The following is a 15764-nucleotide window of genomic DNA, read 5'->3' as shown; positions in this document are numbered from 1 at the left end:
ACTTCATCTAAAAGGAGATAGGAAAAGCAATCCCCTCATTTTATTTCCTCTGGAGTACCTATAAAACTGGTTTACTAAAACTAAATAAGTGCCTGTCACTCATCCATTCTCTATATTTAAAAGTAACAACTATAAATATGTAGGTACCTGAAGGAACTCTGGTACAGATCTTTATATGTGGGACTTCATTTTTGGGTTACATTTTAGAGAGGGAGAAACAGATGCTCAGGAAAGTTTTAACATCAGGTAAGGAAAGAGGGCACTTGAGAGGCAGCAAAAGGCAAGGTGTTAAGGCTGGTTAAACTGGGAACTGACTTTCCTTTGGCAAGTACGCAGAACAGACAAGACAGAAGACTGGCCAGCAAAGTCCTAGAGAAAAAGATACTGCACTTTACAAGAGCAGTCTAATAAATGGGGAGTAAGGGATAAAGAACAGAGTTTATGCTGAAGAAGGGAAGGAAGACTGAGCCTAACAAGATTGTAAGATATTAAAAAACCCAAAGAAAGAAATGAAAATGGTCATTAGTCAACTGATAGAACAAGTACTATCATAGAAATTTAAAGAAAGGTTGAGGAAGTGAGTGTGAGAGTATATGTGTATGTTTATGCCCGTGCACATGCGTAATGACAGAGATAGGCTGCAGGTAGGTAGCTGGATGTTTTTAATCCTGTTCTTCCTTCTGGCCATCTCTCTTCTCCCCATATAAGTGAATATAATAAAGAGGTAAAGTATTTTTATAATATGATAAATATTTGTCACATTTCCTGAAAAATTATGTGCTTTAAAATTTTTTTTATATGAAAACACCTGGAACACATAGGCAGAATTAATGTTTGTTTGGTAAATGAATCAACAGAAAAACTATTTTACAAACCTCTGATAACTCTGATCAGCATAAAAAAAGTGAACTAGCAAATCATTGTTGATAACTATGCCCAAGAACATCAGGTAAATTCTAATAGCATATCAAAAAATTTTGAAATATTCATGGGTATGGATTATCCATTCTTCATTTAATTGTATAAAGAACTCTTAACGCTATACATTCTTTGGTAGTTCAGTTGACATAACAGAAAGAACACCATGATGATCTAGAGTAATGGCCATAGGAGTAATTATCAAATTTGGAATTTTGGGCTGCTGTGCTCCAATTTTCATTAAGATACCTAATATCTGCTAATATCTGTTAAATTGTATTCTCAATTATTATAACCAGCTAATGGTGCTTAGCAGTAACTTTCAAATCTATAGAAAATGTCATAATTATCAATTATCAGAATCTTTATAGTTCTTACTAATGATTAAGGTCATTTTATCCAAGGTAGTTATTGCACCCTCCAAGATTGGAAGAGACTTTCATTCCATGTATTACTGTTGAGGTGCTATTAAGAGGACTGGGTAACTTTAGAGCAATTTGTAAATATAAAAAAAATCTGTCTCATTAGCTGGTTTCTTAGTTTCTGAATGTTAACTGAATATCTCAACACTACACAATTTAGTTTTATTTTTTTCAAAAGATGAAAGTTATGTATAATCTTATCATGATATCTAACTAAAACATAGTTAGAAAATTAGAAAAATTCAATCATTTTTTAAGTACAGACCAAAGAGTAAAAGAGGGAAGAGAGCAGAACTATTTACTCCCTTTGTTTTTCCCATTTTCCTTCTTTTTCAAATTTTTTTTTAAATGAAGAAAATCATCCTTTTCAGTATGACATTTTAATGGTTTACAATCCTATAAAATTTCAGTGCACTACTTTGTTACAGAACTCATGAAAAATAAGTACCAAAAACTAGAATCATTAAAACAACCTTCTAAAATATTTCTTCTTGCCAATGAAACTAATTATAAAGGAATAAAATTTCTCTAACTACACATTTTATGATACTGTCAGGGGACCACACCTTCCCATAATACAATTAGAAAGAGACTAAACATTAACATTCTTCACAGGGGGTAAAATCACTGACATACAGTATAATCAAACCCTATTTGGTTTGGTACTTTATTATTATTGTAAAGGTGTTTAAGTTTTTCGGTTTTTTTGTTTTTTTAAAAATCCATCAGGTTTGAAGTCTGATCCATTAGGATATAAAGTATTTCTGTTCACAAATAAGCTTCCTGAAGTCCTGCTAGTTTTGCACTTCAACTATCAATTTCCCAGTTTATTGGTGTGAATACAGAAGCAAAAAAGCCAAAATTCAATCTTAGTATTCTGAACTTGAAGAGAAAAAACAAAAACAAAAACAAAAAATCAAACACCAACCCCACTACTGCAAAACCTAGACTCCCAACCTACCCAGCTAAATCAGAAAGTTTTAGTCACTTGTATTGAACGAGCTAATCTTTAATTTGACCTGTATCCATCTGAGAACTTCTGAGATTGAACTAACATTTCTAAAGATATACATGGGTCAAGAGTCCAAAAATAGTTCTCAAGTTGGGTAATGGCAAAAAATTCTGGCACACTCTTACTCGCCTTAAGCAAATCATATTTGATACCTGCTCATAACAATATAAACCCACCTGCCATGATGTCATCCAGCGTGTCATTGAGGGTCTGAGCAGGGCTGGCTACCATTAACCCTTGTTGTGTTTCTGTCAGAATTCCTTGCCCCAGCCCTGCCAACTGTGCTTGGCCCAGTACTGGCTGTCCAACTATCACTCCTTGCAGTTCTGTAAGATTTGCGATGGACCCTGGAGGCAAGGGACCTGCCGCCAGAGGCAAAGCTTGAGGCATGGCCAGAGGCTGGATTGGTGCAAAACCCATCTGAGCAGCAGTCTGCTGGGGGTCATCTTTAAGCAAAACGGGATCCACTTGCTGTAATCGTGCATAGTCTCCTTCGGAAAGCTGCTCTCCAACCCCAACAGGAGTTAGCAGTCCCAGATGTTGGCAAGACTGTTGCTGCTGCTGCTGAAGTTGAATTCTTTGAGCTTTAACCTCTAGATACTGCTTTTTTAGCTGTTGCTGAGTTTTCAGTTGTAACTCTCGTTCTACTTTCTGTAGTTCCTCCAAAATCTTTTGTTTCTTCTGAATTTGTTCCTCCCTTGTTTTGTTCAGCTCCTCGATCTTCTCCTTGGTAAGTTGGTCAGCATGAGCCAGTTCCAAGGACTGCAGCTGTGCATTCTTTTCTATGGCTTCTTTTATCCTCTGTTCCAGTTCTGTTAACTTTCCCTGAGCCTCTTCTACAATGCTCTCTGGAGACTGATTGGTGATGTAACCCTGTACATCCTGGCTGTTTGCTGGCAAATGGCTGCTGGACTTTTGTTTAGAAGCAGCTGTGTGAAAAAGAAACCCCCTCAGAAGTGCACATGAATGGCATCCTCATTACAGAGTTACTGTTGGGAGGTTTAGTGCCAACAGTTATGCACCAAGTTATCATAGCCACAGAAGGTGAAATTGCACTGTCAAGTAGTTAAAAACAAATTCACCTTCTTTATCATAAATATAAAATGTATGTATTTTATGTGCATAGCGTAATCTTTGGGAAATTAATTTCAGAATTTTTAAAATATCACATGGCTAAAATTAGACAATAGAGGGATGCAGGTTTGTGATATCCAAGAGGTGCAATTAAAGTAAAAATCTAAGACTGTGTAGATACTTCATCTGGTCATAAAGATGTAAAAACTTATCAAAAGAACAGAAAAATAATGCTAAATTATTAAGATGTAGGGAAAACTCAGACCTCTAACTCACGGTTTTTCCACATTTAATAGTCTGTGCCTTTTAAACACACACACATACACACAAAGAGTACCCAAACCACTGAGAAGTAGCAGGAAATTAAAATCCAACTAAAATATATGTCTTTGTTGGGGCCTACCATCTTCAAGACTGATAAAGGCAAGATTTAAATTCACATATTCGCACAGCTACCTGGCCAGTAGAGAACTGGGATCCAGTTTCCCTGGAAGAAAAGATGCTGGACTACGCCATCCACTGTATCTTCCGACAGCCAGATGAATAAACAGATCTGGCTCCAGGTACAGCAATCAACTGTTTGCTATACCAACTGAAAAAGGTGCCAAGACTCTAGATTGGTAGTAGTGGTTGGAAAGAGCTGGTGGAAATACTTAGTATTCTTGTTGGTAAAATATTATAGGTAGCCAAAAAACAAAAAATTAAAACCACATTGGTTCTTCCGGTAAAAAGAAAAACTGATTCAAACTGGTAGCTGTAATGTTTTGGGACATAACTTAGGAACATGCATGGTGTAACATCCACAAGTCAAATATATGGACCTCAGAATTCTAGAAACAAACAAGCATATCTGAAGTAACTTTGAATTACTGTTTGAGAAAAGGTATCCCAGATATAAAATATGTATTAAACCGGTTACTATAAATTTTAATTTTGATCTAATTTGTTAATCTTATGCCTCATATCACTATAGAAATTTAAGTAATTTACAAAAATGTCATCCAACTGTACCCAGCCTAACATTTTAAATGAATAGAAATGACTAGTTATTAGAGGAAATCATAATCAGAATTGCATCAAAGATGAGCATCTGAATTTCTCCTAATACTTCTAATTCTAGCACAAATTAGTGCTATTAACTATCTTCTTTCCTAATAGCATGCTTTTTCATTGGTAAAAAAAGAATCTTTAATTATGCCAACTTAGTAAAATTCGTTTTTTGTGGAAAAATAATTTAAAAGGCTAGGTTTTTGTAATCTTATCATTTTTACCTGGACAACATGTTAGAAACAGTCTTTAGAAAAATAACTGACCTTTATTCCTGATGGGAAGAGTAGTGGCAACATTGGCAGGTGGTTTGTCAGGCTCCTGAGGTGGGACAACCATGGGCAGTGCTTGAACTGGTACACGAGGAGCCTAAGACAAACGAAACTAATTGTATTTCTGCTTTTCCTACACACTCCATTAAACAATATACTTTAAATGAACAATAAGTTACAAAGACTCAAAATGTTTTTAGTAGGACATTATTCTCAGACAATAACATATTTACTTAAAATATGCTGGTATCCAATTATTTTCCATGACATTTTTTTAATGGACTTTGAACTTCAAATTGTTATTCTGGCCATAAGAGAGCAAAGCAAAATCCTATCAATCTAGAATCTGATTATATCAGATGTTCATTAACTATTATCAAGTATATAACTATAAAGAGAACTATATAACATAACAAAAAACAAAAAATAACCTAGTTTAAACTGAAACTATCAGTAAAAGGGGAATACAGAAGATATAATATAAAATGCTTAAGTTTTCAATCTTACCCTATTTAAATCGTGGGATGGGGGGGTTAACTGAGTGACATCTGGTGGAGGGGCTGAAAGCAAGTTATTAGGATAATCCAAAAGATAGCAAACAACACTTGTATGGCCACCTTTTGCTGCTTCTATCAACATAGTCGAGCCATCCTAAAAAAGTAGAAATGAAAGGGAAACATTTTTTAAAAATAAGTTAATTTACAGAACCATTAAGGAAGATAAAGCCAACAAGCCCCAGACACATTAAAATCTTAGGTTTAGTAAAGAACATTTTCTTCTACTAAAACAGAAGAAAATGAATACACTTAGAATGTCATTATAAATGGAACCTGTAGATAATATTTTGTAATATTCAAGAATGAAGAATTAATTTACAATGTTACCTGAAACATATGAGATACGTACTTTTAAACGATGAGTAGGATCAGCCCCATGAGCCAAAAGTAGTTCCACCACGGCCAGATGACCCCCTGCACAAGCCAGGGACAGTACAGTATGGTCATTATTAGCTGTAGTTCTATTCACATTCGCTCCTGAAATAGACAACACATGGAAAATCATGTTAATAGAGCACTGTTTCTTAAATTATGGCACATTTCAAAATCATAGAGTAGAGACAATAGTATAATGAAGCCCCACGTAGCCATTAACCACCTTGAAGGATTTATAAACACAGTCAATTTTATTTCACATAAACCCACATCAACTGTCCTCTCCCATGTTGAATTGTTCTAAAGCAAATCCCAGACAAACATGATATAATTTCATCTGTAAGTATTTCAGTATGTACTAGTAAAAGATAAGAATAATGGCATATACTATTCCTAATATAATCACTGTTTTTAAAAAGTAAAATATGAAATTTTATCTACATATTACATCTATTCAGTAGAAAAGATGACTAAAAACCAATGAAAATAAACCATACTGCCCTCTATGGGCTAAATATGTAGAGAGTGAACACTGAATAGAAAGTCATAGCATCATCTTTTTTCAATGGGAGTATCTGAGAATGACAACAGGTATACTTCCCTTCAATATGAATCAATCCTGGATTTGAAGCATTGTGCTAGGCAATGTGGTAAATGAAAATAAAATAGTAGACAGAAACTGGAATCACATTCATTAAAATTAACCAAAGAAGAAAGGGGATAGTGATTATGTAAATAATTCCACTATTGAGAATACAATGGTAGAAACATACAGCACAAGTGTTCAAATAACCTAAAATAATTTGACCAATAAGATAGTTCTGATTTATTTTCATTACCTATAAACAATTACAAACTGAACATTTCTTCAATACATTTGGTAAGAAGGCAATGGCATAAATTGCTCTTTTAATTGTATATAGTCTTTTTATAGTCTTTTATCAATATTGAATCAAAAGTAAATTTTTAATTTCCTATACTTAAGAATATGATGAAATCTGCATGAAAAACTGTTTCCATTTGAACTTATGTAGTAAATACCTAAGAAATCATTTAAAGGAAATAATCATGTTACTTTTGTCATTAAGGTTTTTGATATTCAAAGATTTACTGACCATGAATGAAAATCCTCCATGTATTCTGTCATATCTGTCACATTTCAATTTTGAAAATTTGTTGTGCTATATTTATGACATCTCTACATTTTACAAAGAAGGAAACTTAGGCCCCAGGAAATATAAAATAGAAAAGTGACTTGCCCTCAAGTTATTCAGTGGCATAAACATTATAAAAATCCAGAGATATTATTACATGAACAGAACAGACTTTAAGGTATCTAAACTCAAAGTTTAATATACAGAAATGTTTCTTTATACGTGTTTCTTGACAAGGTTAGTACTCAGTATGACAATTCTTCATAGTTTGGAATTGTTCTGTGTACTTCAGGATGTTTATCAACTACCCACTCACAAAAACTCAGCAGCATCCCTCAACCATGTGATTTATCAAGAAAATGTCCTTTACACCCTCAAACTCTAAATATCTGAGGGCAAGGGACAGACACCTTTCATTTAAACAAACAAACAAACAAACAAACAAAAAACCCACAACTATTTTACCCAAACCTACCTTTACTAATTAAGAACTGAACAGTACAAACATGACCAGCTCTTGCAGCTTTCATTAAAGGAGTTCTTCCACCTTCAGATTCATGCTCCTGTTTAAAAGAACAGAAACACTTAATTGATATTTAATTGCTAGTGAACAATTATTCTTTCTCGTGAAAATCAAAAGGGAAAGAAATGGACTAATTTCTGCATCTGAATATATTAAATATGCTTCGAAGCAAATTAAGGAATACAGTTTTAAATTTAAGAAAACTCAAATTAGAAATATGTTCCACAGAAATAATTTAGGAACTGGAGTTATATTTATGTGATTGTGATGCCCTCATCTAAGTCCATTTGGATAATTTTTCTTTCTCTCTCTACAAAAAGTATTAGGGAACCTGAACAGTGAATGGTACTCTAGCACAGCCCTCACGAAACAATAAACATTATTAGCATTAATTATCCTCATCTACTCCAAGTGATTTTCCTTTCGTAAGTTTGTAACCTATTTGTATGAACTTCTGTAAGTACATCACACTCTTTATAGACTTCCCATTAGCTCTATTTCACCTTATATAAAAACAACAAGGCTAGTGCTAATTTAAATAACTCTTAAGACCATCAATTATATTTAGAGATTTCTGGGTCTCAAAAGGATGGAGAGCCTATTGCAATCGTGATTGCTGGATAACTGAGAATGCTACCAGAGATTTTAGAATATAAAGGTTTGAGGGGAAAAAAAATCTTTTAAGAATCTTTTACATATTAAACATTCACATCTGATGAACAATTTCTGATTTTTCTCTTATGCCATAGCTTGTTCTAACTGAAATTAACTAAGCAAGATTACTTTGCTGTATGTTTCATAGCCACTGTGTTAAACACTAGAAATATATGTAGTGACTAAGGTGAAGAAGCTTAAAATCTAATAAGGGAGAAATATACACAAACTAGAATACAATGTGTGTCATAACTACTTCAAGAACTGTACCAACACATGCAGAGATGAAAGACACCAAAATAGCAAACTAATCCAACCTTCTCATTTCACAACTGAGGAAAGAGAAGTTAAATTAAGTTTACAAAACTAGTTAATGGAGGAGTCTGTTTCTGTCTGCATGTGAATTTCTGTCATAAACTATGAACTTTTTCTGGAAAACACATTTGCTTGTTGATCTCAGTCCCATGAACACGAATACTTATGTTTTAACTAAAACCTACCATTTCATATCTCCCAGGCTAAACTAGAAGACTATTTTCCCCAGACACATTTGCTTTACGCTTCCATACCTCTCAGGTTATACTCTTACTATACTATTCCTTCCAACTAGAATATGTCTTTTGTCACAACATTGCCATAACTACCTTTGTAAAGCTTACACAGCCCAGATGTACTGTCTCAGACGACATCTTTACTTCGTCTGACCTTGTTTGCTCTGTGTACTTTCTCTGTGACATCTCTTTACAATCTTACTTATAATGACCTCTGTATTTCAGCCTTACTAAATTAAATGTTATTTGAGGGAGAGCTTATTTATTAAATATTGATCTTTTCAAATCCTTAATTATTGAATAATGCTTTGAATAGTGTACGCACAATTTATTTCCTAAGCAACAGTGAAATGCCTCTAAGCCATATTTGCCTTTTTATACCAAATCACAAAAGCTTCTAAAACTGGCTAAACAACTAAAAGAAAATACTTTTGTATTAACATGTCTAACACAAAATTTTCCATTTTTTGTGGGGAATAAGGGGCAGTAGATTTTATAGTCAGTCCTGCAAACAAGGAAAATACTAATGGATACCAAACAGTGTAGAAAAGAAAAATGTGACTAAATGAGATAAAGAATTATAAAAAGGCCAACATAAAATTACAAGTAAAGAAATACCTCTTGCCTATAATTTCCATATAATTTTAATTTCTTGTATTAGCATTAAATACCAGGATTTAAAAAGTGACATAGCTTACCAGATCTGCTCCTGCCTGAAGTAAGACATCTGCTACATCAGTATGACCATTTTCACAGGCATATGTTAGTGCTGTATCCCCCGTTGCTGTTGTTGCATGAACATTAGCTCCTGCAATAGTATTCAACAATACAGACTTAATGAAAGAATTATAAGATATAAATGGAGAGAGAAATTTCTAAATAAGACAAATCTCAAATTAGAAAAAACAGTCTTATCCATTTCTAGAAATAAAGTATATTGTCAGAATTTTTAAAAGAAAAAAAGAAAAGAAATAGATCACTGCTTGAAATTAAAACAGCAGATATTTCAAACAGCAATAAGGTAAATTATTTACTCAGAATACACATCATTTTTTCACACAAGTTCAGTGTATCATAACACTTATAACATTTTTTACTTAAATAAATCATGAAAAAAACTTGTCTCAAATGCAAAAATGCCTACCTGCCGCTAGTAAGTATTTAACTAACTCCAAATGACCCTCTTGAGCAGCTTCCATTAAAGGGGTAGAACACCCTAGTTCTATATCAGCTCCTGCCTTAATTAGAAAGTCTGCCACTTCCAGAAAGCCTCCACAGCAAGCCAGAGTCAAGGCAGTTTCTTGAGTTTCTTCTGTCTGTGCATTGATATTTGCTCCTAAAATAAAGATTCTAATTATTTAAAGAAAGTCATTAAGTTATTCCAGAGATAAGCAAAACATGACTGTTTCCTAATAAACTATACTTCAAAAACGAACATTTACATTACTTTACTAAATAATAAAGTGCCTCTCCCCTACTCTGGGAAGCAGTTAAAAATAAAGAAGACTATCAAAACCATACCCACTAGTCCATATTTGATGTACACAGCCAGAGTAAGATTTACTCAGTAGGAAGGTACCACTCCGGTGATAAAAGGACTTAGAAAAATAAACTACATTCCCTTATTATAAAGATTAAAAAACAATGATGATAAAGATGATGATAACAGTAACTAATGTTTAATATGCTATTACTATTTTCCAGGCAATATTAAATGCATTTTACATGTTACTATTAGCTCCATTTTACAGCTAAGAAAATTGAGGTTACTAAACTTGCCCAAGGTCACAACATTATCATCATAACTATTACCACCACAGCTAACACTTGTACTATATGACAAACAGTGTCCTAAAAGCTTACATATACATACATACATACATACATACATACACACACATATAAAGCTTACACACACACATACCCACACCCACACACACACACTAGTATATTATATACAAACTCTCACAACAACCCTACAGATAACAAAATGAGGCACAGAAGGGTAGAAACTTGCCGGAAGTTACAAAATTGGCAAGAAGTGGAGTTGTGATTCAAACCTAAGAAGTCTGCTCCAAAACCTATGCTATTAAAATTCCAGTTAATATTACCTCTCAATAAACAAGTTTTATTAAAATATGCCATTCCTCTTATTAAATTTGCCCAAACAAAAACTTTACTACTAAAGAGACATAAAAATTAAGACTACAAATATGGATAAAGATGGGAGACTACTTCTAAAGTTAAGGTATCTTAATACAGTAAAGTAACTCTTTCATTTTTCCCAAAAGAGAAGTCTATGTGTTCCATGCGTATTGAGCTCCTTGACAGCTTCTTATGTGTGTGCATTCTTGCATTCTCATCAAGTTAGTCCTTATGACAGGATATCCCATACTGTGTTTCATGAGACACTAGATATATCAAATAGGTTTTCTGCCCAGAGAAGTTCTCTCACTATGTTAGCCTGAGAAATGCTGAATCTTATATATGCTCCTACATAACCTACAACCCTACCCCACTCACCTCCAATTCCCTGTTTTTAATCATGTAGCACATAATGGCTCTGAAAGCTCTATATTAAAGAAGTCTATCTGACTTTGTTTGCCACAGCATGGAAGCCATTTTTAAAGCAAACACTTTAGCATTAATTTTTGTGATAATATTTTATTACAAATCTACTAAAAGACGAAATATTGAATTCAATTTTATAAAATAATCTTACATTTTACACATTTATGTCTTAGTGTCTTGATTGGAATGGTTACCTTGGCCTAGAAGTAACGCCACCATCTCTTCATGTCCTTCGCGAGCTGCTTCCATCAATGGTGTATATCCTTCATCATTGACCTCCTCCAGGCTAGCTCCTCTTTCAATAAGTAAAGCCGCAAGTTCCACATGTCCACCACAGGCGGCCAAAGTCAACGGTGACTCAAATGAATCAGCAGGCATGTTCACTTGGGCACCACTGTCAAGAAGTAACCTCGCTACTTCAACATGGCCATCCTAATTACAATGCAATTAAAAAATTAAATCAGTACCATTTAAAAAAATCTTTTAAAATATAAAGATTTTTCAATTATTATACAATAAAACTTCCTGATCTCCATTTAAATAAGAATAAATGTACACCTAACTGTTGAATGAGCAAGGATTATTAAGACCTATCTATTTCTTTACTAAAGAGTAGGAAATAGAGATTGAGAATATAAAACATGTGGAAAATGATGTCTTCAATCAACAAGCTTATTGACCATCAGGAAAAAAAAACAGTTAAGTACATGAACAAGAGACTACTATGAGATAATGTCAGCACTGCATGGTAAAACTTAAATGCTAAAAGGATAAAGTTTAGAAAGCAAAAATTGGATTTTTCGGAGAAATCTTAAAAACATGCAAACTTTTGATTAGGTAGAAAAAGAAAAGTGGAGTATTTTTTGGAGGTGTGGGGGAATTGTGTGTAATATGTTAGGGCAAAGGGAACACAATATGTCCGTGGTACTGCCTTAGTTGTTCAACATGCAAATGAAAATTAAGAAAAAGCAGTTCTCTCTTATTATCTTCTGTCTCCTTTACCACAGCTTTCCTAACTATTGGCAATTCCAAGGTTCGCTTTTCCCTTCTTTTATATAGTTTTTCCTTCTATATATTACCTCACAAGCATTTCATTTTCTTTTAACATGTCATGCTCATTTTTGCCTCCATGCTTGCCATTTAATACCACTTTAATATCTCATTTCTACTATGGTTACTTTAATGTTCTTCCAACTCAGAATTTTTTCCCCTCCATAAGCAGTCAACTCCTACATTTCCTTTAAAGTCCAGTTTAAAACCTCAATCTTTTAGCAAACTTCCAAATGTCTGGCCCCTACTAATATCTTGCACCTACTTATAACACTTATTTCCAGTGCATGCTCATTAAGTCTATAGACTATTCCATTTTAATTTCTTAATCTACTTACAGGTTTTTTTCTCTAGTGGGGGTGGCAAGGATGTTTTAAGTTCCTTATCATGGGGCTATAACTATCCTCATCTTAACAGACGGGGGAACTCAAAACCTTTGAAAAAAACTCATGTTTGTTTAAAATAATAATTTACTAAAGCAAACAATGGAATGAAAAATAAGGAAAACAAATCAACTCAACTCTTAAATGGCTACCTAATGTTTTTTAAATTAGTAATTGAAATGTAACAACCCCTTAATCATTCTCTAAAGGGAAACTGAAAAAAGAAACTTCAAATCCATTTGGGGCTTTCTATCTTTGGCATGTTTTTCTCATGAATCTGACTATAACATTGCTCTGAGCCATTTCTGTGCCACGATACAGACGTTTAAGTGTACTATTACTCGTTCCCAAGTACAAATCCCAAAAAAAAGCTCTTATAAAAGGAATTCAGGGCTCAGAAAAGACCGTGATAGAGGGCGAATCATGTAACACACATATAATGATACTCTAATTTCAAATTTTTGATAAATAAAATTATTGGTTTGATGAACATATTATGGTTAGTAATCCCTGTTTCCCCGAAAATAAGACCTAGCCGGACAATCAGCTCTAATGCATCTTTTGGAGCAAAAATTAATATAAGACCTGATATTATGTTATATTAATTATATCACATTATATTATGTCATATTATATTATACTATATTATACCAGGTCTTATATTAATTTTTGCTCCAAAAGATGCATTAGAGCTGATTGTCCGACTAGGTCTTATTTTCGGGTAAACACGGTATGTGCATACTCTATGGATTATAGTCTCCTTTTTAACATCTTCAATCAACCTTTTAAAAAGTCAATTTTTGTGCTGACTATGTAAAACCAGTAGTTATGTGAGACTAAGAAAATGAAGGTAATTCTGTAAAGCTCCAGAAAGCACCTCTAATAGAATTTAATGTTGTACAACTAGTTCTGAAAACTACTGATTAATTCATATAGCTGAGGTTCTGCTCCATAGTAAGTCTATGATAAACAGAACCTCTGCACCCAAGGAAAAGGCACTCATTGTACACTGTCTGTCTCTACTAATATATAAATACATTTAATGTATGTATTTCACCAATCTTACCATGCAAGCCTCCATTAGAGCAGTGTGCATTTCATCTGTTTTATGCTCTTGATCTGCGCCTGCTTCCAAAAGAAATCGCACCATCTCTAGATGTCCTAAACCAAAAATGTGTAAGATTATTTAAAATGTCTTATTCCAAAAATATAAGAAAAATTCCAATGTTTTGAAGTTATATTTAAATTATAGCAATAAATTTATAAGGATAGTATTAAAGTCCGCGACAAGCCTCCCTCAACTGCTGAACACAACTTAAACAAATGATCTTTGCTCTTCTACTCCCTACCCTGTTGCCCTGGAAACTGTTGCTACTAGAATCCTTGCTGTAGCAGGTGAGAAAAGATGCCATTAAAATCCAACAACCAGAATATCTCCTCTACAACCTTTTCAGAGCCCAAGAATGATAAATTTCTTTTATTTATGGTGTAGAGTAAACTAGCTTTCATGAACTACTTGCCTGGGATGATTATAATCATTGAAATTATTTGAGAAAATGTGTTTTAAGGTTTAGTAACTAACTCAAATTTTTTAGGAACATCCTGCTTATAAGCTGAAAACTGCAGATATAAACATATTCTTGAAATACCACTTAGTCTATATTCACTTATTTAGATATAAACATAGACACACACACACATACACACATACATATATACACACAGACTCACACACACATATATTTATGTAGTTTCAAATAAACCATATGCTTCAGTTCACATCAGGACGCCTTATGAGTAGGTACAAAGATGACACATTATATTTTAGAAAGGACTTTAGATGCTATGCAAGAAACAACAGAAAATTTAATAATTTTTTTTCCAGTTGCACTGCAGTCAATTCTCAATCAAGTGAGACCTAGGGTGGAGTGAATGGTGGAATCACAGATAAAACAACTAAAACAAAACTAATTTCATTAAGTGCAGAATCTACCATATCTTGTTTTTGCTAAACTACCTGCCCTCTACCCTCCCTTTCCTCTCTGTCATTCTCCCTTTCCAAAGATCCACATCAGTGTTAGTCTCAGCCTGAGTTCTATCTCTTCCCCATCTCCTCCTTGTCATTCTATGTCCTAGGAGACCTCACCAGAAATAGAGGAAAGGGAGAGGGTCCATGGATCCTTGGAAGTAGTAGAGATGTTCTCCACCAGCTCAGTTTTATATCCAGTTTCTAATTAAAGCCAGCAAGCCCCAACCTCAGATGCCCCCTTTTGGAAAGCAGGGTGGGGCTACAAGCAAAGGAGAGAGGGAAGAGGAGTTACATGTTGCCCCATCTCAATGCTCTTCTGACTAGCTGGGACTCAAGAAGTAAAATGCAGCCAGTACTAGGTTCAAATGTATTTGTGAAAAGGGGAGAGAGTCAACCAATCAGCCTGCCTTAGAGAGGCTGCCCCAAGGCTTAAGTCTTCTCCTCCTAAGGAAGATCAGCCTCTTCCTAATCACCAAACAGAACTGAGGAACTAGGGACTTCAGCTGTGCTTCCTAATCACCCTTAATCTGAAAACACCAGATAATCAAAAACTTTAGATAGACCATATTTTCACATTTAACGTAAATTTTAGTCATTTATGTACCTAAGCATTATTAACCATGTTTTTAAGGGAAGTTATTACAAAAGATTTCACACAACCTTGGCTACTCTGAAATAGAACCAAACAAAACAACACCAGGGCCAGGACTAGGGTGAGGCAATCCAAGTCAGGAGTACAAAATTTAAGGATGTATTCACTCACAAGCTTGTATAAGCGAAGATTTAGCCATTGAAAGTGAGTCACCTTAAATTTTGTACTCACCTTGCAAGAGCTTTTTTTGATGTCTCAGGGTCCAGAAATTACCACTTATTTTATGATACAAACACGGCTGCAGATGATACAAAACACTGAACTATATAGCTATGCAGACATAAAATTGCATGACATCTGCTTTTTTTTAAAGTTCCTTAGTTTATAGCCATTTATCTGTCATAAGGTGGAATTTGAAAAATGTCTGGTTCTGTGGGTGACTTTAGAATGTAGAACATTAGCTGCTTGAAGACCAAGCATCTTTCTAGACAATTGTCTTGCCCTTCCAAAAGAGGGTATTTTCTGTATTATCAGTATTTTCAGACTGGTTAACATCACTTAAAATGCCATATACACAGCT

At 34.1% G+C, this 15764-nt stretch overlaps 1 protein-coding gene across 11 annotated transcripts in view; it reads right to left on the bottom strand.

The window, feature by feature from the left end:
- ANKRD17 (ankyrin repeat domain 17) overlaps window positions 1-15764 on the bottom strand; it is a 152346-nt gene that overhangs the window by 50622 nt on the left and 85960 nt on the right. For 6 of the 11 annotated variants that reach the window (XM_019720875.2, XM_074324465.1, XM_019720882.2 and 3 more), the window contains exons 7-15: window positions 13630-13724; window positions 11325-11562; window positions 9704-9895; window positions 9258-9367; window positions 7307-7394; window positions 5652-5779; window positions 5253-5396; window positions 4740-4842; window positions 2529-3281 (exon numbers count right to left, since the gene is read on the bottom strand). In XM_019720875.2, the coding sequence (XP_019576434.1) occupies window positions 2529-3281; window positions 4740-4842; window positions 5253-5396; window positions 5652-5779; window positions 7307-7394; window positions 9258-9367; window positions 9704-9895; window positions 11325-11562; window positions 13630-13724 (1851 nt within the window). The remainder of the gene's footprint in view (window positions 1-2528; window positions 3282-4739; window positions 4843-5252; window positions 5397-5651; window positions 5780-7306; window positions 7395-9257; window positions 9368-9703; window positions 9896-11324; window positions 11563-13629; window positions 13725-15764) is intronic. The other 5 variants (XM_074324470.1, XM_019720898.2, XM_074324469.1 and 2 more) reach the window with 1 other exon arrangement.

This window comes from Rhinolophus sinicus, linkage group LG02, assembly GCF_036562045.2.
Source record: "Rhinolophus sinicus isolate RSC01 linkage group LG02, ASM3656204v1, whole genome shotgun sequence".
Classification (NCBI taxonomy): Eukaryota; Metazoa; Chordata; class Mammalia; order Chiroptera; family Rhinolophidae; genus Rhinolophus; species Rhinolophus sinicus.
This window is presented reverse-complemented; position numbering and strand designations above follow the sequence as displayed.